The 24,087-nt window shown below is 62.4% G+C and overlaps 1 protein-coding gene across 1 annotated transcript in view; it reads left to right on the forward strand.

Annotated features, from left to right (window-relative positions):
- The window catches only part of LOC139242210 (IgGFc-binding protein-like), a gene marked incomplete at both ends in the record, with an annotated part of 78,573 nt that overhangs the window by 43,639 nt on the left and 10,847 nt on the right, over positions 1 to 24,087 (forward strand). Inside the window, 3 exons of the mRNA XM_070870271.1 lie at positions 18,064 to 18,631; positions 19,752 to 20,350; positions 21,548 to 22,118. Of these exons, the coding sequence (XP_070726372.1) occupies positions 18,064 to 18,631; positions 19,752 to 20,350; positions 21,548 to 22,118 (1,738 nt within the window). The remainder of the gene's footprint in view (positions 1 to 18,063; positions 18,632 to 19,751; positions 20,351 to 21,547; positions 22,119 to 24,087) is intronic.

The following is a 24,087-nucleotide window of genomic DNA, read 5'->3' on the forward strand; positions in this document are numbered from 1 at the left end:
CCCACCCTCTCCCCAAGTCCCCCCAACCCACCCTCTCCCCATAGACCCCAACCCCCCCTCTCCCCAAGTCCCCCCAACCCACCGCCTCCCCATACCCCCCAACCCACCCTCTCCGCAAGTCCCCCCAACCCACCCTCTCCCCTTACCCCCCAACCCACCCTCTCCCCAAGTCCCCCCAACCCACCCTCTCCCCTAGTCCCCCCAAACCCACCCTCTCCCCATACCCCCCAATCCACCCTCTCCCCAAGTCCCCCAAACCCACTCTCTCCCCATACCCCACAACCCCACCCTCTCCCCATACCCCCCAAACCCACCCTCTCCCCAAGTCTCCCCAAACCCACCCTCTCCCCAAGTACCCCCAAACCACCCTCTCCCCATACCCCCCAACCCACCCTCTCCCCATACCCCCCAACCCACCCTCTCCCCAAGTCCCCCCAAACCCACCCTCTCCCCAAGTCCCCCCAACCCCACCCTCTCCCCAAGACCCCCAACTCCACCCTCTCCCCAAGTCCCCCCAACCCACCCTCTCCCCAAGTCCCCCCAAACCCGCCGTCTCCCCATACCCCCCAACTCCACCCTCTCCCCAAGTCCCCCCAACCCACCCTCTCCCCAAGTCCCCCCAACCCACCCTCTCCCCATACCCCCCAACCCACCCTCTCCCTTACCCCCCAACCCACCCTCTCCCCAAGTCCCCCAACCCACCCTCTCCCCATACCCCCCAACCCACCCTCTCCCCATACCCCCCAACCCACCCTCTCCCCATACCCCCCAACCCACCCTCTCCCCATACCCCCCAACCCACCGTCTCCCAAGCCCCCAACCCACCCTCTCCCCATAAACAGTAACCACCCTCCAATAACCGACAAACTAAACCTCTCCCATACCCCGCAACCCACCCTCTCCCATACCCCCCAACCCACCCTCTCCCCTTACCCCCCAACCCACCCTCTCCCCATACCCCCCAACCCACCCTCTCCCCTTACCCCCCAACCACCCTCTCCCAAGTCCCCCAACCCACCCTCTCCCCATACCCCCCAACCCACCCTCTCCCCTTACCCAACCCCTCCCCCAACCCACCCTCTCCCCATACCCCACCCACCCTCTCCTCAAGTCCCCCCAACCCACTCTCTCCCCATACCCCCCAACCCACCCTCTCCCCATACCCCCCAACCCACCCTCTCCTCAAGTCCCCCCAACCCACCCTCTCCCCATACCCCCCAAACCACCCTCTCCTCAAGTCCCCCCAACCCACCCTCTCCCCATACCCCGCCACCCACCCTCTCCCCATACCCCCCAACCCACCCTCTCCCCATACCCCCCAACCCACCCTCTCCCCAAGTCCCCCCAACCCACCCTCTCCCCATACCCCCCAACCCACCCTCTCCTCAAGTCCCCCAACCCACCCTCTCCCCAAGTCCCCCAACCCACTCTCTCCCCATACCCCCTAACCCCACCCTCTCCCCATACCCCCCAACCCACCCTCTCCCCCAAGTCCCCCCAACTCACCCTCTCCCCATACCCCCCAACCCACCCTCTCCCCATACCCAACCACCTATCCCATACCCCCAACCCACCCTATCCCATACCCCCAACCACCCTCTCCCCATACCCCCCAACCCACCCTCTCCCAATACCCCCCAACCCACCCTCTCCCCCAAGTCCCCCAACCCACTCTCTCCCCATACCCCCCCAACCCACCCTCTCCCCTTACCCCACAACCCACCCTCTCCCCAAGTCCCCAACCCACCCTCTCCCCCAAGACCCCCAACCCACTCTCTCCCCATACCCCCTAACCCCACCCTCTCCCCATAAACCCAACCGACCCTCTCCCAAGACCCCCCAACTCACCCTCTCCCCCATACCTCCCACCCACCCTCTCCCCATAACACCATCCCCATACCCCCAACCCACCCTCTCCCCATATAAAACAACCCACCCTCCCCCATACCCCCCAACCCACCCTCTCCCCATACCACCCAACCCACCCTCTCCCCAAGTCCCCCAACCCTCTCTCTCCCCATACCCCCCAACCCACCCTCTCCCCTTACCCCCCCAACCCACCCTCTCCCTAAGTCCCCCAACCCACCATCTCCCCTTACCCTCCAACCCACAATCTCCCCAAGTCCCCCAACCCACCCTCTCCCCTTACCCCCCAACCCACCCTCTCCTCAAGTCCCCAACCACCTTCCCATAACCCCCAACCACCCTCTCCCCTTACCCCCCAACCCACCTCTCCCCATACCCCCCAACCCCACCCTCTCCCCATACCCCCCAACCCACCCTCTCCCCTTACCCCCCAACCCACCCTCTCCCCAAGTCCCCAACACACTCTCTCCCCATACCCCCCAAGCCCACCCTCTCCCCATATCCCCTAACCCCACCCTCTCCCCATACCCACCAACCCACCCTCTCCCCATACCCCCTAACCCCACCCTCTCCCCATACCCCCTAACCCCACCCGCTCCCCATACCCCCTAACCCCACCCTCTCCCATACCCCTAACCCCACCCTCTCTCCATACCCCCCAACCCACCCTCTCCCATACCCCCCAACCCCACCCACTCCCCAAGTCCCCCAACCCACCCTCTCCCCATACCTCCTAACCCCACCCTCTCCCCATACCCCCTAACCCCACCCTCTCCCCATACCCCCTAACCCCACCCTCTCTCCATACCCCCTAACCCCACCCTCTCCCCAAGTGCCCCCAACCCACCCTCTCCCCATAACCCCCAACCCACCCTCACCCCTTACCCCCCAACCCACCCTCACCCAAGTCCCCCCAACCCACCCTCTCCCCATACCCCCTAACCCCACCCTCTCCCCAAGTCCCCCCAACCCACCCTCTCCCCTTACCACCCAACCCACCCTCTCCCCTTACCCCCCAACCCACCCTCTCCCCAAGTCCCCCCAACCCACCCTCTCCCCTTACCCCCCAACCCACCCTCTCCCCAAGTCCCCCCAACGCACCCTCTCCCCTTAGCCCCCAACCCACCCTCTCCCCAAGTCCCCCTAACCCCACCCTCTCCCCAAGTCCCCCCAACCCACCCACTCCCCATACCCCCCAACCCACCCTCTCCCCTTACCACCCAACCCACCCTCTCCCCAAGTCCCCCCAACCCACCCTCTCCCCAAGTCCCCCCAACCCACCCTCTCCCCATACCCCCCAACCCACCCTCTCCCCAAGTCCCCCCAACCCACCGTCTCCCCATACCCCCCAACCCACCCTCTCCCCAAGTCCCCCCAGCCCACCCTCTCCCCAAGTCCCCCCAACCCACCCTCTCCCCATACCCCCCAACCCACCCTCTCCCCATACCCCCCAACCCACCCTCTCCCCAAGTCCCCCCAACCCACCCTCTCCCCAAGTCCCCCCAACCCACCCTCTCCCCAAGTCCCCCCAACCCACTCTCTCCCCATACCCCCTAACCCCACCCTCTCCCCAAGTCCCCCAAACCCACCCTCTCCCCAAGTCCCCCAACCCACTCTCTCCCCATACCCCCTAACCCCACCCTCTCCCCAAGTCCCCCCAACCCACCCTCTCCCCAAGTCCCCCCAACCCACCCTCTCCCCATACCCCCCAACCCACCCTCTCCCCATACCGCCCAACGCACCCTCTCCCCATACCCCCCAACCCACCCTCTCCCCAAGTCCCCCCAACCCACCCTCTCCCCGTCCCCCCAACCCACCCTCTCCCCAAGTCCCCCCAACCCACCCTCTCCCCATACCCCCCAACCCACCCTCTCCCCATACCCCCCAACCCACCCTTTCCCCAAGTCCCCCCAACCCACCCTCTCCCCAAGTCCCCCCAACTCACCCTCTCCCCATACCCCCCAACCCACCCTCTCCCCATACCCCCCAACCCGCCCTCTCCCCATACCCCCCAACCCACCCTCTCCCCATACCCCTTCAACCCACCCTCTCCCCATACCCCCCAACCCACCCTCTCCCCATACCCCCCAACCCACCCTCTCCCCAAGTCCCCACAACCCACCCTCTCCCCAAGTCCCCCCAACCCACCCTCTCCCCAAGTCCCCCCAAACCACCCTCTCCCCAAGTCGCCCCAACCCACCCTCTCCCCAAGTCCCCCCAACCCACCCTCTCCCCATACCCCCCAACCCACCCTCTCCCCAAGTCCCCCAACCCACCCTCTCCCCATACCCCCAACCCACCCTCTCCCCAAGTCCCCCCAAACCCACCTTCTCCCCATACCCCCCAACCCACCCTCTCCCCATACCCCCCAACCCACCCTCTCCCCATACCCCCCAACCCTACCCTCTCCCCAAGTCTCCCCAAGCCACCCTCTCCCCAAGTCCCCCCAACCCACCCTCTCCCCAAGTCCCCCCAACCCACCCTCTCCCCATACCCCCCAACCCACCGTCTCCCCAAGTTCCCCCAACCCACCCTCTCCCCATACCCCCCAACCCACCTTCTCCCCATACCCCCCAACCCACCCTCTCCCCAAGTCCCCCCAAACCACCCGCTCCCCATACCCCCCAACCCACCCTCTCCCCATACCCCCCAACCCACCCTCTCCCCAAGTCCCCCCAAACCACCCTCTCCCCAAGTCCCCCCAAACCACCCTCTCCCCATACGCCCCAACCCACCCTCTCCCCATACCCCCCAACCCACCCTCTCCCCAAGTCCCCCCAACCCACCCTCTCCCCAAGTCCCCCCAAACCACCCTCTCCCCAAGTCCCCCCAACCCACCCTCTCCCCATACCCCTCAACCCACCCTCTCCCCATACCCCCCAACCCACCGTCTCCCCAAGTCCCCCCAACCCCACCCTCGCCCCAAGTCCACCAACCCACTCTCTCCCCATACCCCCCAACCCACCCTCTCCCCATACCCCCCAACCCCACCCTCTCCCCATAGCCCCCCCAGCCCACCCTCTCCCCAAGTCTCCCGACCCACCCTCTCCCCATACCCCCCAACCCACCCTCTCCCCATACCCCCCAACCCACCCTCTCCCCAAGTCCCCCCAACCCACCGTCTCCCCATACCCCCCAACCCACCCTCTCCCCAAGTCCCCCAACCCACACTCTCCCCAAGTCCCCCCAACCCACCCTCTCCCCATACGCCCCAACCCACCCTCTCCCCAAGTCCCCCCAACCCACCATCTCCCCATACCCCCCAACCTGCCCTCTCCCCAAGTCCCCCCAACCCACCGTCTCCCCATACCCCCCAACCCACCGTCTCCCCAAGTCCCCCAAACCCCACCCTCTCCCCAAGTCCCCCCAACCCACCCTCTCCCCAAGTCCCCCCAACCCACCCTCTCCCCATACCCCCCAACCCACCGGCTCCTCATACCCCCCAACCCACCCTCTCCCCAAGTCCCCCCAACCCACCCTCTCCCCATACCCCCCAACCCACCCTCTCCCCAAGTCCCCAACCCACCCTCTCCCCATGTCCCCCCAACCCACCCTCTCCCCAAGTGTCCCCAACCCACCCTCTCCCCATACCCCCCAACCCACCCTCTCGCCAAGTCTCCCAAACCCACCCTCTCCCCATACCCCCCAACCCACCCTCTCCCCTTACCCCCCAAACCCACCCTCTCCCCATACCCCCCAACCCACCCTCTCCCCAAGTCCCCCAAACCCACCCTCTCCCCATACCCCCCAACCCACCCTCTCCCCAAGTCCCCCCAAACCACCCTCTCCCCAAGTCCCCCCAACCCACTCTCTCCCCATACCCCCCAAACCACCCTCTCCCCAAGTCCCCCAAACCCCACCCTCTCCCCATACCCCCCAACCCACCCTCTCCCCATACCCCCCAAACCCACCCTCTCCCCATACCCCCCAACCCACCCTCTCCCCAAGTCCCCCAAACCCACCATCTCCACATACCCCCCAACCCACACTCTCCCCAAGTCCCCCCAACCCACCCTCTCCCCATACCCCCCAACCCACCGTCTCCCCATACCCCCCAACCCACCCTCTCCCCAAGTCCCCCCAACCCACCCTCTCCCCATACCCCCCAACCCACCCTCTCCCCAAGTCCCCAACCCACCCTCTCTCCAAGTCCCCCCAACCCACCCTCTCCCCAAGTCTCCCAACCCACCCTCTCCCCATACCCCCCAACCCACCCTCTCCCCATACCCCCCAACCCACCCTCTCCCCAAGTCCCCCCAAACCACACTCTCCCCAAGTCCCCCCAACCCACCCTCTCCCCAAGTCCCCCCAACCCACCCTCTCCCAAGTCCCCCCAACCCACCCTCTCCCCATATCCCCCAACCCACCGTCTCCCCAAGTCCCCCAAACCCCACCCTCTCCCCAAGTCCCCCAAACCCCACCCTCTCCCCAAGTCCCCCCAACCAACCCTCTCCCCAAGTCCCCCCAACGCACCCTCTCCCCATACCCCCCAACCCACCATCTCCCCATACCCCCCAACCCAACCTCTCCCCAAGTCCCCCCAACCCACCCTCTCCCCATACCCCCCAACCCACCCTCTCCCCAAGTCCCCAACCCACCCTCTCCCCAAGTCCCCGCAACCCACCCTCTCCCCAAGTCCCCCCAACCCACCCTCTCCCCATTCCCCCCAACCCACCCTCTCCCCATACCCCCCAACCCACCCTCTCCACATACCCCCCAACCCATCCTCTCCCCAAGTCCCCCCAACCCACCCTCTCCCCATACCCCCCAACCCACCCTCTCCCCAAGTCCCCCCAACCCACCCTCTCCCCAAGTCCCCCCAACCCACCCTCTCCCCATACCCCCCAACCCACCCTCTCCACATACCCCCCAACCCATCCTCTCCCCAAGTCCCCCCCAACCCACCCTCTCCCCATACCCCCCAACCCACCCTCTCCCCAAGTCCCCCCAACCAACCCTCTCCCCAAGTCCCCCCAACCCACCCTCTCCCCAAGTCCCCCCAAACCACCCTCTCCCCATACCCCCCAACCCACCCTCTCCCCATACCCCCCAACCCACCCACTCCCCAAGTCCCCCCAACCCACCCTCTCCCCAAGTCCCCCCAAACCACCCTCTCCCCAAGTCCCCCCAACCCACCCTCTCCCCAAGTCCCCCCAACCCACCCTCTCCCCAAGTCCCCCCAAACCACCCTCTCCCCAAGTCCCCCCAACCCACCCTCTCCCCATACCCCCCAACCCACCGTCTCCCCAAGTCCCCCCAACCCCACCCTCTCCCCAACTCCACCAACTTACCCTCTCCCCATACCCCCCAACCCACCCTCTCCCCATACCCCCCAACCCCACCCTCTCCCCATACCCCCCAACCCACCCTCTCCCCAAGTCCCCCCAACCCACCCTCTCCCCATACCCCCCAACCCACCCTCTCCGCAAGTCCCCCCAACCCACCCTCTCCCCAAGTCTCCCAACCCACCCTCTCCCCATACCCCCCAACCCACCGTCTCCCCATACCCCCCAACCCACCCTCTCCCCAAGTCCCCCCAACCCACCCTCTCCCCAAGTCCCCCCAACCCACCCTCTCCCCATATCCCCCAACCCACCGTCTCCCCAAGTCCCCCAAACCCCACCCTCTCCCCAAGTCCCCCCAACCCACCCTCTCCCCAAGTCCCCCCAACCCACCCTCTCCCCAAGTCCCCAACCCACCCTCTCCCCAAGTCCCCCCAACCCACCCTCTCCCCAAGTCCCCAACCCACCGTCTCCCCAAGTCCCCCAAACCCCACCCTCTCCCCAAGTCCCCCCAACCCACCCTCTCCCCAAGTCCCCCCAACCCACCCTCTCCCCAAGTCCCCAACCCACCCTCTCCCCAAGTCCCCCCAACCCACCCTCTCCCCAAGTCCCCCCAACGCACCCTCTCCCCATACCCCCCAACCCACCGTCTCCCCATACCCCCCAACCCACCCTCTCCCCAAGTCCCCCCAACCCACCCTCTCCCCATACCCCCCAACCCACCCTCTCCCCAAGTCCCCAACCCACCCTCTCCCCAAGTCCCCCCAACCCACCCTCTCCCCAAGTCCCCCCAACCCACCCTCTCCCCATACCGCCCAACCCACCCTCTCCCAATACCCCCCAAGCCACCCTCTCCCCATACCCCCCAAACCCCACCCTCTCCCCATACCCCCCAACCCACCCTCTCGCCAAGTCCCCCAAACCCACCCTCTCCCCATACCCCCCAACCCACCCTCTCCCCATACCCCCAAACCCATCCTCTCCCCATACCCCCCAACCCACCCTCTCCCCAAGTCCCCCAAACCCACCCTCTCCCCATACCCCCCAACCCACCCTCTCCCCAAGTCCCCCCAAACCACCCTCTCCCCAAGTCCCCCTACCCACTCTCTCCCCATACCCCCCAAACCACCCTCTCCCCAAGTCCCCCAAACCCCACCCTCTCCCCAAGTCCCCCCAACCCACCCTCTCCCCATACCCCCAACCACCCCTCCCCATACCCCCCAACCCACCCTCTCCCCAAGTCCCCCAACCCACCCTCTCCCCATACCCCCCAACCCACCCTCTCCCCAAGTCCCCCCAACCCATCCTCTCCCCAAGTCCCCCCAACCCACCCTCTCCCCAAGTCCCCCCAACCCACCCTCTCGCCATACCCCCCAACCCACCCTCTCCCCAAGTCCCCCCAACCCACCCTCTCCCCAAGTCCCCCCAAACCACCCTCTCCCCAAGTCCCCTCAACCCACCCTCTCCCCATACCCCCCAACCCACCGTCTCCCCAAGTCCCCCCAACCCACCCTCTCCCCAATACCCCCCAACCCACCCTCTCCCCATACCCCCCAACCCACCCTCTCCCCATACCCCCCAACCCACCCTCTCCCCATACCCCCCAACCCCACCCTCTCCCCATACCCCCCCAACCCAACCTCTCCCCAAGTCCCCCCAACCCACCCTCTCCCCAAGTCCCCCCAACCCACCCTCTCCCCAAGTCCCCCCAACCCACCCTCTCCCCATACCCCCCCCCCAACCCAACCTCTCCCCAAGTCCCCCCAACCCACCGTCTCCCCAAGTCCCCCCAACCCACCCTCTCCCCAAGTCTCACAACCCACCCTCTCCCCAAGTCCCCCCAACCCACCCTCTCCCCAAGTCTCCCAACCCACCCTCTCCCCATACCCCCCAACCCCACCCTCTCCCATACCCCCCCCAACCCACCGTCTCCCCAAGTCCCCCCAACCCACCGTCTCCCCAAGTCCCCCCAACCCACCGTCCCCCCCAACCCACCCTCTCCCCAAGTCCCCCAACCCACCCTCTCCCCATACCCCCCAACCCCACCCTCTCCCCATACCCCCCCCAACCCAACCTCTCCCCAAGTCCCCCAACCCACCGTCTCCCCAAGTCCCCCAACCCACCGTCTCCCCAAGTCCCCCCAACCCACCCTCTCCCAAGTCCCCCCAACCCACCCTCTCCCATACCCCCCAACCCACCCTCTCTCCAAGTCCCCCCAACCCACCGTCTCCCCAAGTCCCCCCAACCCACCGTCTCCCCAAGTCCCCCCAACCCACCCTCTCCCCAAGTCGCCCCAACCCACCCTCTCCCCATACCCCCCAACCCACCCTCTCCCCATATCCCCCAACCCACCGTCTCCCCATGTCCCCCAAACCCCACCCTCTCCCCAAGTCCCCCCAACCCACCCTCTCCCCAAGTCCCCCCAACCCACCCTCTCCCCATACCCCCCAACCCACCGTCTCCCCATACCCCCCAACCCACCCTCTCCCCAAGTCCCCCCAACCCACCCTCTCCCCATACCCCCCAACCCACCCTCTCCCCAAGTCCCCCCAACCCACCCTCTCCTCATACCCCCCAACCCACCCTCTCCCCATACCCCCCAACCCACCCTCTCCTCATACCCCCCAACCCACCCTCTCCCCATACCCCCCAAACCCCACCCTCTCCCCATACCCCCCAACCCACCCTCTCGCCAGTCCCCCAAACCCACCCTCTCCCCATACCCCTCAACCCACCCTCTCCCCAAGTCCCCCAAACCCACCCTCTCCCCACACCCCCCAACCCACCCTCTCCCCAAGTCCCCCCAACCCACCCTCTCCCCATACCCCCAAACCACCGTCTCCCCATACCCCCCAACCCACCCTCTTCCCAAGTCCCCCCAACCCACCCTCTCCCCATACCCCCCAACCCACCCTCTCCCCAAGTCCCCAACCCACTCTCTTCCCAAGTCTCCCAACCCACCCTCTCCCCATACCCCCCAACCCACCCTCTCCCCATACCCCCCAACCTACCCTCTCCCCAAGTCCCCCCAACCCACCGTCTCCCCATACCCCCCAACCCACCCTCTCCCCAAGTCCCCCCAACCCACCCTCTCCCCAAGTCCCCCCAACCCACCCTCTCCCCATATCCCCCAACCCACCGTCTCCCAAGTCCCCCAAACACCACCCTCTCCCCAAGTCCCCCCAACCCACCCTCTCCCCAAGTCCCCAACCCACCCTCTCCCCAAGTCTCCCAACCCACCCTCTCCCCATACCCCCCAACCCACCCTCTCCCCATACCCCCCAACCCACCCTCTCCCCAAGTCCCCCCAACCCACCGTCTCCCCATACCCCCAACCCACCCTCTCCCCAAGTCCCCCCAACCCACCCTCTCCCCAAGTCTCCCCAACCCACCCTCTCCCCATATCCCCCAACCCACTGTCTCCCCAAGTCCCCCAAACCCCACCCTCTCCCCAAGTCCCCCCAACAAACCCTCTCCCCAAGTCCCCCCAACCCACCCTCTCCCCATACCCCCCAACCCACCGTCTCCCCATACCCCCCAACCCACCCTCTCCCCAAGTCCCCCCAACCCACCCACTCCCCATACCCCGCAACCCACCCTCTCCCCATACCCCCCAACCCACCCTCTCCCCATACCCCCCAAACCCCACCCTCTCCCCATACCCCCCAACCCACCGTCTCGCCAAGTCGCCCAAACCCACCCTCTCCCCATACCCCCCAACCCACCCTCTCCCCATACCCCCCAAACCCACCCTCTCCCCATACCCCCCAACCCACCCTCTCCCCAAGTCCCCCAAACCACCCTCTCCCCAAGTCCCCCCAACCCACTCTCTCCCCATACCCCCCAAACCACCCTCTCCCCAAGTCCCCCAAACCCCACCCTCTCCTCAAGTCCCCCCAACCCACCCTCTCCCCATACCCCCCAACCCACCCTCTCCCCATACCCCCCAACCCACCCTCTCCCCAAGTCCCCCCAACCCACCCTCTCCCCATACCCCCCAACCCACCCTCTCCCCAAGTCCCCCCAACCCATCCTCTCCCCAAGTCTCCCCAACCCACCCTCTCCCCATACCCCCCAACCCACCCTCTCCCCAAGTCCCCCCAACCCACCCTCTCCCCATACCCCCCAACCCACCCTCTCCCCAAGTCCCCCCAACCCACCCTCTCCCCATACCCCCCAACCCACCCTCTCCCCATACCCCCCAACCCACCCTCTCCCCATACCCCCAACCCACCCTCTCCCCATATCCCCAACCCACCCTCTCCCCATACCCCCCCAACCCACCCTCTCCCCATACACCCCAACCCACCCTCTCCCCATACCCCCCAACCCACCCTCTCCCCATACCACCCAACCCACCCTCTCCCCATACCCCCCAACCCACCCACTCCCTATACCCCCCCAACCCACCCTCTCCCCATACCCCCCAACCCACCCTCTCCCCATACCCCCCAACCCACCCTCTCCCCAAGTCCCCCAACCCACCCTCTCCCCAAGTCTCCCAAACTCACCCTCTCCCCAAGTCCCCCCAACCCACCCTCTCCCCAAGTCTCCCAAACTCACCCTCTCCCCAAGTCCCCCCAACCCACCCTCTCCCCAAGTCTCCCAAACTCACCCTCTCCCCAAGTCCCCCCAACCCACCCTCTCCCCATACCCCCCAACCCACTCTCTCCCCAAGTCACCCAAACCCACCGTCTCCCCGTCCCCCAAACCCACCCCCTCCCCATACCCCCCAACCCACCCTCTCCCCAAGTCCCCCCAACCCACCCTCTCCCCAAGTCCCCCCAACCCACCCTCTCCCCAAGTCCCCCAACCCCACCCTCTCCCCATACCCCCCAACCCACCCTCTCCCCAAGTCCCCCCAACCCACCCTCTCCCCAAGTCCCCCAACCCCACCCTCTCCCCATACCCCCCAACCCACCCTCTCCCCAAGTCCCCCCAACCCACCCTCTCCCCAAGTCCCCCCAACCCACCCTCTCCCCATACCCCAAAACCCACCCTCTCCCCAAATCCCCCAAACCCACCCTCTCATCCTTGTTTACAAATCCGTCCATGGTCTCCCAACACTCCTCCCTATCTCTGTAACCCCCTCCAGCCCCTACACCCCTCCCTATCTCTGTAACCCCCTCCAGCCCCTACACCCCTCCCTATCTCTGTAACCTCCTCCAGCCCCTACACCCCTCCCTATCTCTGTAACCCCCTCCAGCCCCTACACCCCTCCCTATCTCTGTAACCCCCTCCAGCCCCTACACCCCTCCCTATCTCTGTAACCTCCTCCAGCCCCTACACCCCTCCCTATCTCTGTAACCCTCTCCAGCCCCTACACCCCTCCCTATCTCTGTAACCCCCTCCAGCCCCTACACCCCTCCCTATCTCTGTAACCCCCTCCAGCCCCTACACCCCTCCCTATCTCTGTAACCTCCTCCAGCCCCTACACCCCTCCCTATCTCTGTAATCCCCTCCAGCCCCTACACCCCTCCCTATCACTGTAACCCCCTCCAGCCCCTACACCCCTCCCTATCTCTGTAACCCCCTCCAGCCCCTACACCCCTCCCTATCTCTGTAACCCCCTCCAGCCCCTACACCACTCCCTATCTCTGTAAACCCCTCCAGCCCCTACACCCCTCCCTATCTCTGTAATCTCCTCCAGCCCCTACACCCCTCCCTATCTCTGTAACCCTCTCCAGCCCCTACACCCCTCCCTATCTCTGTAACCCCCTCCAGCCCCTACACCCCTCCCTATCTCTGTAACCCCCTCCAGCCCCTACACCCCTCCCTATCTCTGTAACCTCCTCCAGCCCCTACACCCCTCCCTATCTCTGTAACCCTCTCCAGCCCCTACACCCCTCCCTATCTCTGTAACCCCCTCCAGCCCCTACACCACTCCCTATCTCTGTAACCCCCTCCAGCCCCTACACCCCTCCCTATCTCTGTAACCTCCTCCAGCCCCTACACCCCTCCCTATCTCTGTAACCCCCTCCAGCCCCTACACCCCTCCCTATCTCTGTAACCCTCTCCAGCCCCTACACCCCTCCCTATCTCTGTAACCCCTCCAGCCCCTACACCCCTCCCTATCTCTGTAACTCCCTCCAGCCCCTACACCCCTCCCGATCTCTGTAACCCCCTCCAGCCCCTACACCCCTCCCTATCTCTGTAACCCCCTCCAGTCGCTACACCCCTCCCTATGTCTGTAACTCCCCCCCCCCCCGAGATCTCTGCGCCCCTCTAATTCTGCCCTCCTGACCATCCCTGATTATAATCGCTCCACCATCGGTGGCTGTGCCTTCAGCTGCCTGAGCCCCAAGCTCTGGAACTCCCTCCCTAAACCTCTCCGCCTCTCTCTCCTCCTTCAATACGCTCCTTAAAACCCACCTCTGTGACCCAGCTTTAGGTCACCTGTCCCTAAGTTCTCTTTTACTTCATAGTTCTTTGCTAAGAATCCACAGCAACACATTGCTATTAAGAATTAGTTGGTTTATTAGCAAAGGTTTAACAATCACACATTACCGGTTCATCCACCAGGCTCACAACCACCTGCCCCATCGTGGATTCCCCGAACTAACTGGACCGGGGTTTTATTGAGTCTTCATAGAATCAGAAAAGTTTACAGCACAGAGGGAGTCCATTCGGCCCATCGTGTCCGTGTTGTGCCGGCCGACCAAGAGCTACCCAGCCTAATCCCACTTTCCCGCTCTCGGTCCGTAGCCCTGCAGGTTACAGCACTTCAAGTGTACATCCAAATGTGGTGAGGGTTTCTGCCTCTACCACCCTTTCAGGCAGTGAGTTCCCCCCCAGACCCCCACCACCCTCTGGGTGAAGACATTTCCCCTCAAACCCCCTCTAAACCTCCCCCCAATTACTTTCAATCTCTGCCCCCTGGTTGTTGACCCCTCTGCCAAGGGAAACAGGTCCGTCCTATCCACTCTATCCAGGCCCCTCATCATTTTATACACCTCAATCAGGTCTCCCCTCAGCCTCCTCTGTTCCACAGAAAACAACCCCAGCCTATCCAATCTTTCCTCATCGCTAAAATTCTCCAGTCCTGAAACATCCTGGTAAATCTCCTCTGTCCCTCTCCAGTGCAACATCCTGGTAAATCTCCTCTGTACCCTCTCCAGTGCAACATCCTGGTAAATCTCCTCTGTACCCTCTCCAGTGCAACATCCTGGTAAATCTCCTCTGTACCCTCTCCAGTGCAACATCCTGGTAAATCTCCTCTGCACCCTCTCCAGTGCAACATCCTGGTAAATCTCTTCTGTACCCTCTCCAGTGCAACATCCTGGTAAATCTCCTCTGTACCCTCTCCAGTGCAACATCCTGGTAAATCTCCTCTGTACCCTCTCCAGTGCAACATCCTGGTAAATCTCCTCTGTACCCTCTCCAGTGCAACATCCTGGTAAATCTCCTCTGTACCCTCTCCAGTGCAACATCCTGGTAAATCTCCTCTGTACCCTCTCCAGTGCAACATCCTGGTAAATCTCCTCTGTACCCTCTCCAGTGCAACATCCTGGTAAATCTCCTCTGTACCCTCTCCAGTGCGACATCCTGGTAAATCTCCTCTGTACCCTCTCCAGTGCAACATCCTGGTAAATCTCCTCTGCACCCTCTCTAGTGCAACATCCTGGTAAATCCCCTCTGTACCCTCTCCCGTGCAACATCCTGGTAAATCTCCCCTGTACCCTCTCCAGTGCAACATCCTGGTAAATCTCCTCTGTACCGTCTCCAGTGCAACATCCTGGCAAATCTCCTCTGTACCCTCTCACGTGCAACATCCTGGTAAATATCCTCTGTACCCTCTCCAGTGCAACATCCTGGTAAATCTCCTCTGTACCCTCTCCAGTGCAACATCCTGGTAAATTTCCTCTGTACCCTCTCCAGTGCAACATCCTGGTAAATCTCCTCTGTACCCTCTCCAGTGCAACATCCTGGTAAATCTCCTCTGTACCCTCTCCAGTGCAATCACATCCTTCCTGTAATGTGGTGACCAGAACTGCACGCAGTACTCCAGCTGTGGCCTAACCAGTGTTTTACACAGTTCAACCATAACCTCCCTGCTCTTGTATTCCATGCCTCGGCCAATAAAGGCAAGTATTCCGTTTGCCTTCTTAACCACCTTATCGACCTGGCCTGCTACCTTCAGAGATCTGTGGACCTGCACTCCAAGGTCTCTCTGTTCCTCGACACTTCTCAGTATCCGACCATTTAATGTGTATTCCTTGCCTTGTTAGCCCTCCCCAAATGCATTACCTCACACTTCTCCAGATTGAACTCCATTTGCCACCGCTCTGCCCACCTGACCAGTCCATCGATATCTTCCTGCACGTGACTGGCTGAGCCTCTCCCAACTCAACAGACCTGTGAGCATCCTAACAGGGGCATACAATACAGTGTTCAATTTTATAATCTCATAATACTCCAGTTAAACGCCTCACATAATAACTTAGAAAATAGCAGCAGTAGTCAGCAATCCCACCCTCGGAGTGAGAACGTTTCTCCTCATCCCGGTCCTAAATTTCCCCCCCCCACCCGTATCCTGAGGCTGTGACTCCTTGTTCTAGACTTCCCAGCCCCGGGGAAACACCCTCCCCACATCCAGTCTGTCCAACCCTGTCAGAATTTTATACCTTTCAATGAGATCCCCTCTCATTCTTCTAAACCCCAGTGAATACAGGCCCAGTCGACCCAATCTCTCCTCATACCGACAGTCCTGTCATCCCGGGAATCAGTCTGGTGAACCTTCGCTGCACTCCCTCTGTGGCAAGTATATCCTTCCTTAGGTAAGGAGACCAAAACTGCACACAATACTCCAGGTGTGGTCTCACAAAGGCCCTGTATAACTGGAGTAAGACATCCTTGCTCCTGTACTCAAACCCTCTTGCAATGAAGGCCAACATACCCTTGGCCTTCCTAACTGCTTGCTGCCCCGGCATGTTTGCTTTCAAACTGACTGGTGTACAAGGACACCCAGGTCCCGCTGTACATCCACACTTCCCAAGCTATCACCATTTCAATAATACTTTGTCCTTATGTTTTTCCTACCAAAGTGGATAACGTCACATTTATCCACGTTATACTGCATCTGCCATGTGTTTGCCCACTCACTTAACCGATCTAAATCGCCTTGCAGCATCTTTACATCCTCCTCACAACTCACAATCCCACCGAGTTTTGTGTCATCAGCAAACTTGGAAATATTACAATTGGTTCCCTCATCCAAATCATTTATATATATTGTAAATAGCTGGGGCCCCAGCACTGATCCCTGCAGTACCCCACTAATCACTGCCCGCCACCCCGATAAAGACCCGTTTATTCCTACTCTCTGTTTCCTGTCCGTTAACCAATTTTCAATCCATGCCAATACATTACCCCCAATCCTATAGAAACATAGAAAATAGGTGCAGGAGTAGGCCATTCGGCCCCTCGAGCCTGCACCATTCAATATGATCATGGCTGATCCTCTATCCCAACACCACATTCCCGCTTTCTCCCCGTACCCCTTGATGCCTTTTGTTTCTAGAAATCTATCTGTCTCCTTCTTAATCATCACCATAGGCAGTCCCTCGGAATCGAGGAAGACTTGCCTCCACTCTTAACACGAGTCCTGAGGTGGCTGAACAGTCCAATACTGGAACCACAGTCCCTGTCACAGGTGGGACAGATAGACGTTGAGGGAAGGGGAGGGTGGGACAGACAGACGTTGAGGGAAGGGGAGGGTGGGACAGATAGACGTTGAGGGAAGGGGAGGGTGGGACAGATAGACGTTGAGGGAAGGGGAGGGTGGGACAGATAGACGTTGAGGGAAGGGGAGGGTGGGACTGGTTTGCCGCACGCTCCTTCCGCTGCCTGCGCTTGGTTTCTGCACGCTCTCGGCGACGAGACTCGAGGTGCTCAGCGCCCCCTCCCGGATGCACTTCCTCCACTTAGGGCGGACTGGTCTTTGGGCCCAGGGACTCCCAGGTGTCGGTGGGGATGTTGCACTTTATCAGGGAGGCTTTGAGGGTGGTCCCTTGTAACGTTTCCTCTGCCCGTTTGCCGTGAAGGAGTTCCGAGTAGAGCGCTTGCTTTGGGGAGTCTCGTGTCTGGGGGACATGCGGACAATGTGGCCCTGCCCAGCGGAGCTGGTCGAGTGTGGTCAGTGCTTCGATGCTGGGGATGTTGGGCCTGATCGAGGACGCTAACGTTGGTGCGTCTGTCCTCCCGGGGGATTTGTAGGATCTTACACCGGCATGTGTCAGTAAGTTAATGGAATGTTGGCCTTCATTGCGAGAGGGATGGAGTACAAAAGCAGGGAGGTCCTGCTGCAACTGTACAGGGTATTGGTGAGGCTGCACCTGGAGTACTGCGTGCAGTTTTGGTCACCTTACTTAAGGAAGGATATACTAGCTTTGGAGGGGGTACAGAGACGATTCACTAGGCTGATTCCGGAGATGAGGGGGTTACCTTATGATGATAGATTGAGTAGACTGGGTCTTTACTCGTTGGAGTTCAGAAGGATGAGGGGGTGATCTTATAGAAACATTTAAAATAATGAAAGGGATAGACAAGATAGAGGCAGAGAGGTTGTTTCCACTGGTCGGGGAGACTAGAACTAGGGGGCACAGCCTCAAAATACGGGGGAGCCAATTTAAAACCGAGTTGAGAAGGAATTTCTTCTCCCAGAGGGTTGTGAATCTGTGGAATTCTCTGCCCAAGGAAGCAGTTGAGGCTAGCTCATTGAATGTATTCAAGTCACAGATAGATAGATTTTTAACCAATAAGGAATTAAGGGTTACGGGGAGAGGGCGGGTAAGTGGAGCTGAGTCCACGGCCAGATCAGCCATGATCTTGTTGAATGGCGGAGCAGGCTCGAGGGGCTCGATGGCCTACTCCTGGTCCTAATTCTCATGTCCTTCTGTCCCTCCTTTTTGCCCAGGTGAATGGTCTGTTGGCCACGCTGCCGTTTTACCTGGACACGGACCGGATCTCCGCCTACAGCAGCGGCTGGACAGGAGTGGTGCAGACGGACTTTGGCCTGACGGTGACCTTTGACTGGCAGAGTCACGTCAGCGTGACGCTGCCGGCCACCTACGGCGGCGCCGTGTGCGGACTCTGCGGCAACTTCGACGGCAAGTCGGACGGTGAGCTGCGGCTGCCCGGGGGCCGGGCGCCCGTCGCTCCGGACGTCTTCGGGGCCGGCTGGAAGGCGGCGGACCGGCCCGGCTGCGTCTCGGGCTGCGGGGCGGCGTGCCCGGCCTGCGCCAGGGGCGAGGAGGCCGAGTACAGCCGGGACACGCACTGCGGCCTGGTCAGCAGCCCCACCGGGCCCTTCCGGGACTGCCACGCCGCCGTGGAGCACGCCCGCTTCTTCCGGGACTGCCTGTACGACGTCTGCCACTTCCGCGGGCTCCGCCGCACCCTCTGCGACGCCCTGGGACTCTACACCGCGGCCTGCCAGCAGGCCGGAGCCACCGTCCACCCCTGGAGGACCGACAAGTTCTGCCGTAAGTCGGGGGGAAGGGTCCGCGGGGGGGAAATCGCTCGGCCGGAAACGGGTGGCGCGGGGGGGCTGGGTTGATGCGGCTTCGGTGAGGTGGGGAGACTGGGGGTTGCTCTCGCTGGAGCGGAGAGGGAGATTGACCAGGACGGTCCCGGGGGGATGGGGGAACTTCAGTGACGGGGGGAGACTGGAGAAGCCGGGGGTTGTTTGCCGAGGAGCAGAGAGGGTTGAGTGGAGATTTGATCGAGGTGCTCACTATCACGAGGGATCTGGACAGAGTGGATCGAGAGAGAAACTGTTCCCCATTGGTGGAAGGGTGGAGAACCGGAGGACAGAGATTTAAGGCGATTGGCCGGAGGAGAAACGTGTTTTTACGCAGCGAGTGTTTAGGATCGGGACTGCGCTGCCTGAGAGGGTGGGGGAGGCAGACTCAATCATGGCTTTCAGAAGGGGAGTCGGATACGTCCCTGAAGGAGGGAGATGTACCGGGCTCCGGGGAGAGGGCGGGGGGAGTGGGACTGGCTGAGGTGCCCTTGCAGAGAGCCGTCACGGGCTCGAGGGGCGGAATGGCGGCCTCCTGGGCTGTGCCCGTTCTGTGGTTCCTTGAAGTCCGTGTTTCAACCCCCCCCCCCTGTTTGAACCCGAGCTTGTCGACCATCAGGTCCAGGGGCATCGGACAGATTTGAGTGCCGTTGGTTTCTCCAGAGGCTTTTCACACCACACGTTATTGGCCCACCTCGTGAGCCTTCTCGTGAACTTACCTCCAACGCAAGTACGTCCCCTCCTGACACCTCCCCCTCTTCTGTCAGGCGGTCCGTCGGAAGCGAGGAAGACGTGCGCCCGCACTAACACTGGGTTCCCCGGGTAACCGCGGAGCCCCAATGTGGGACCGACGGTCTCTGCCGCAGAAGGGACGGGTGGGAGTGGGGGAGTCTGGTTTGCCCGCACAGCTCCTTCCGCTGTTTGGGCTTGGCTCCCGGGCTGAAAATCTTCCCGGGTCTGGTTGGTACGGATCCTGGGGGCGCGGGGGACAGGCCGGGGGGGCGCGGGGGGGGGGGTTTTTGCCACGCCAATGTGTCGCTAACGTGTCGCTGTGTTCTCGCTGACCTTTCCCCCTGTTGCAGCTGCTGTTTGCCCGGAACATGCCCACTACCAGCTGTGTGGCACTGGCTGCCCGCCCACCTGCTACGGCTTGACGTCCCCGCCTGGCTGCCGGGCGCCCTGCAAGGAGGCGTGCCAGTGCGACGACGGCTACCTGCTGAGCGGCGAGCAGTGCGTCCCGCTGTCGCAGTGCGGCTGCGCGGACGGGGGCGTGTACCGCCAGAAGGACGAGGTCTTCTACCGCGACGGCGGTTGCGAGCAACGCTGCGTTTGCCGGGGCGACGGGCGTCTGGAGTGCGCGCCGGCGGGGGGCTGCCGTGCCGGCGAGCATTGCGCGGTCAGCGGGGGCGTGCGGGCCTGCCGCCCCTCCGGCCACGCCCAGTGCGTGGCCTCGGGAGACCCCCACTACACCACCTTCGACGGGCTGAGGTTTGACTTCCAGGGCACCTGCACCTACACCCTCAGCAAGCTGGTGGCTCGGGCCCCCGGCCTCCAGGACTTTGCCGTCCAGGTGGAGAACGTCAAGTGGGGCAACGGCAGAGTGGCGGTTACTCGGCTGGTCGTCGTCCACCTCTACGGACACCGCTTCTCGCTGGAGCAAGGCGTGAGATGGAAGGTCAAGGTCAGTCTGCGGGAGGGCAGGGGTCAGCAGATTATCTCAACTGTTCCGGCCGCTCACGAGGAAGAGGATTCGGCCATTCGGCCCCTCGAGCCCGCTCCACCATTCAACAACATCACGGCTCCTCATCTCCCTCAAATCCACTTTCACACTCGATCCCTCGATTCCCTTAATGCCCCAAGAATTTATCATCAGAACATCAGAAACAGGAGCAGGAGTGGGCCATTCGGCCCCTCGGGCCTGCTCCGCCATTTAATACCATCATGGCTGATCCCATCATGGACACAGCTCCACTTCCCCGCCCGCCCCCTTATCCCCTTATCGGTTAAGAAACTGTCTATTTCTGTAACATAGAAACACAGACAATAGATGCAGGAGTAGGCCATTCGGCCCTTCGAGCCTGCACCACCATTCAATATGATCATGGCTGATCATTCCCTGAGGACCCCATTCCTGCTTTCTCTCCATACACCTTGATCCCTTTAGCCGTAAGGCCCACATCTAACTCCCTTTTGAATATATCCAACGAACTGGTCCCAACAACTTTCTGTGGTAGAGAATTCCACAGGTTCACCACTCTCTGGGTGAAGAAGTTTCTCCTCATCTCGGTCCTAAATGGCTTACCCCTTATCCTTAGACTGTGACCCCTGGTTCTGGACTTCCCCAACATCGGGAACATTCTTCCTGCATCTAACCTGTCCAGTCCCGTCAGAATTTTATATGTTTCTATGAGATCCCCTCTCATTCTTCTAAATTCCAGTGAATATAAGCCCAGTCGATCCAGTCTCTCCTCATATGTCAGTCCTGCCATCCCGGGAATCAGTCTGGTGAACCTTCGCTGCACTCCCTCAATAGCAAGAACGTCCTTCCTCAGATTAGGAGACCAAAACTGTACACAATACTCCAGGTGAGGCCTCACCAAGGCCCTGTACAACTGTAGCAACACCTCCCTGCTCCTATACTCAAATCCTCTCGCTATGAAGGCCAACATACCATTTGCCTTCTTCACCGCCTGCTGTACCTGCATGCCAACCTTCAATGACTGATGTACCATGACACCCAGGTCTCATTGCACCTCCCCTTTTCCTAATCTGCCGCCATTCTGCCTTCCTGTTTTTGCCCCCAAAGTGGAGAACCTCACATTTATCCACCTTAGACCGTTGCTGGCGTTGTCTAACTGAGCCCTTTCGTTGCACCCAGGTGGACGGAGAATTGTTCAACCTGCCCTTCCAGCTGCGTTGCGGGAGAGTCAAGGTGGCCCAGGAAGGGAATAAGTTGGTGCTGCGTGCAGAGTTTGGGCTGAAGGTGACATACGATGCCAAGTACTACGTGGCCCTCTCGGTCCCCAGCACCTACCAGGGCAAAGTGGGAGGCCTGTGCGGCAACTACAACGGGCACAAGACCGACGAGCTCACCCTGCCTGGCGGAACAAAGACATCCGACGTGACGGAGTTCGGGGCCGGCTGGAAGGTGTTTGTCGAGGGCGCCCAGTGCAACGACGGCTGTGGGGCGAACTGCCCCACGTGCGGGGCGGACAAGACGGCGGCCTACAGCAAGGCCGACAAGTGCGGCTTCATAAAGCAGGCCGGAGGGCCCCTGGCCGCCTGCCATGCGACGGTGAGCCCTGACCAGTTCTTTGACAACTGCCTGTACGACCTGTGTGTGGCCGAGGGGGACTCCGAGACACTGTGCGACGGCCTACAAGCCTACGCCACTGCCTGCCAGGAGGCCGGGGTTCACATACAGTCCTGGAGGGCCAAAGACTTCTGCCGTGAGTGTGATATCGCCAGGGGGGGGGGCAGAGGGAGGGGTGGGTGGGGCACCGTGGCTCGATTCACCCCCGTGTTCAACGCGCGCACCCGGAGCAGGGGGCACTGGGCCAAACCCACTGGTTCCTCGTCTAGTGAACCTTCACCTCCTCCCCATCTTGTGCCCCAACACCATCTGTCTCCCAACCCCCAACCCCACCCACCTTCTCCCCTTACCCCCCAACCCCACCCACCTTCTCCCCTTACCCCCCAACCCCACCCACCTTCTCCCCTTACCCCCCAACCCCACCCACCTTCTCCCCGAACCCCCCAACCCCACCCACCTTCTCCCCTTACCCCCCAACCCCACCCACCTTCTCCGCTTACCCCCCAACCCCACCCACCTTCTCCCCTTACCCCCCAACCCCACCCACCTTCTCCCCTTACCCCCCAACCCCACCCACCTTCTCCCCTTACCCCCCAACCCCACCCACCTTCTCCCCTTACCCCCCAACCCCACCCACCTTCTCCGCTTACCCCCCAACCCCACCCACCTTCTCCCCGAACCCCCCAACCCCACCCACCTTCTCCCCTTACCCCCCAACCCCACCCACCTTCTCCCCTTACCCCCCAACCCCACCCACCTTCTCCCCGAACCCCCCAACCCCACCCACCTTCTCCCCGTACGCCCCAACCCCACCCACCTTCTACCCTTACCCCCAACCCTACCCAGCTTCTCCCCTTACCCCCCAAAACCCCACCCACCTTCTCCCCTTACCCCCAACCCCACCCACCTTCTCCCCTTACCCCCAACCCCGCCCACCTTCTCCCCGTACCCCCCAACCCCACCCACCTTCTCCCCGTACGCCCCAACCCCACCCACCTTCTACCCTTACCCCCAACCCTACCCAGCTTCTCCCCTTACCCCCCAAAACCCCACCCACCTTCTCCCCTTACCCCCAACCCCGCCCACCTTCTCCCCGTACCCCCCAACCCCACCCACCTTCTCCCCTTACCCCCAACCCCACCCACCTTCTCCCCTTACCCCCAACCCTACCCAGCTTCTCCCCTTACCCCCCAAAACCCCACCCACCTTCTCCCCTTACCCCCAACCCTACCCACCTTCTCCCCGTACCCCCCAACCCCACCCACCTTCTCCCCTTACCCCCTACCCCGCCCACCTTCTCCCCGTACCCCCCAACCCCACCCACCTTCTCCCCTTACCCCCAACCCTACTCACCTTCTCCCCTTACCCCCCAACCCCACCCACCTTCTCCCCTTACCCCCCAACCCCACCCACCTTCTCCCCTTACCCCCCAACCCCACCCACCTTCTCCCCTTACCCCCCAACCCCACCCACCTTCTCCCCTTACCCCCCAACCCCACCCACCTTCTGGCCCTATCCCCCAACCCTACCCACCTTCTCCCCTTACCCCCCAACCTTCTTCCCTTACCCCCAACCCTACCCACCTTCTCCCCGAACCCCCCAACCCTACCCACCTTCTCCCCGAACCCCCCAACCCCACCCACCTGCCTCCCAATCCCCAACCCCACCCACCTTCTCCCCTTACCCCAACCCCACCCACCTTCTCCTTGAACCCCCCAACCCTACCCACCTTCTCCCCGAACCCCCCAACCCTACCCACCTTCTCCCCTTACCCCCAACCCTACCTACCTTCTCCCCTTACCCCCCAACCCCACCCACCTTCTCCCCTTACCCCCCAACCCCACCCACCTTCTGCCCCTATCCCCAACCACACCCACCTTCTCCCCTTACCCCCAACCCCACCCACCTTCTGCCCTTACCCCCAACCCTACCCACCTTCTCCCCGAACCCCCCAACCCCACCCACCTTCTCCCCTTACCCCCCAACCCCACCCACCTTCTCCCCTTACCCCCCAACCCCACCCACCTTCTGGCCCTATCCCCCAACCCTACCCACCTTCTCCCCTTACCCCCCAACCCCACCCACCTTCTCCCCTTACCCCCAAC

The sequence above is a fragment of the Pristiophorus japonicus genome, unplaced genomic scaffold (genome assembly GCF_044704955.1).
Source record: "Pristiophorus japonicus isolate sPriJap1 unplaced genomic scaffold, sPriJap1.hap1 HAP1_SCAFFOLD_1248, whole genome shotgun sequence".
NCBI lineage: Eukaryota > Metazoa > Chordata > Chondrichthyes > Pristiophoridae > Pristiophorus > Pristiophorus japonicus.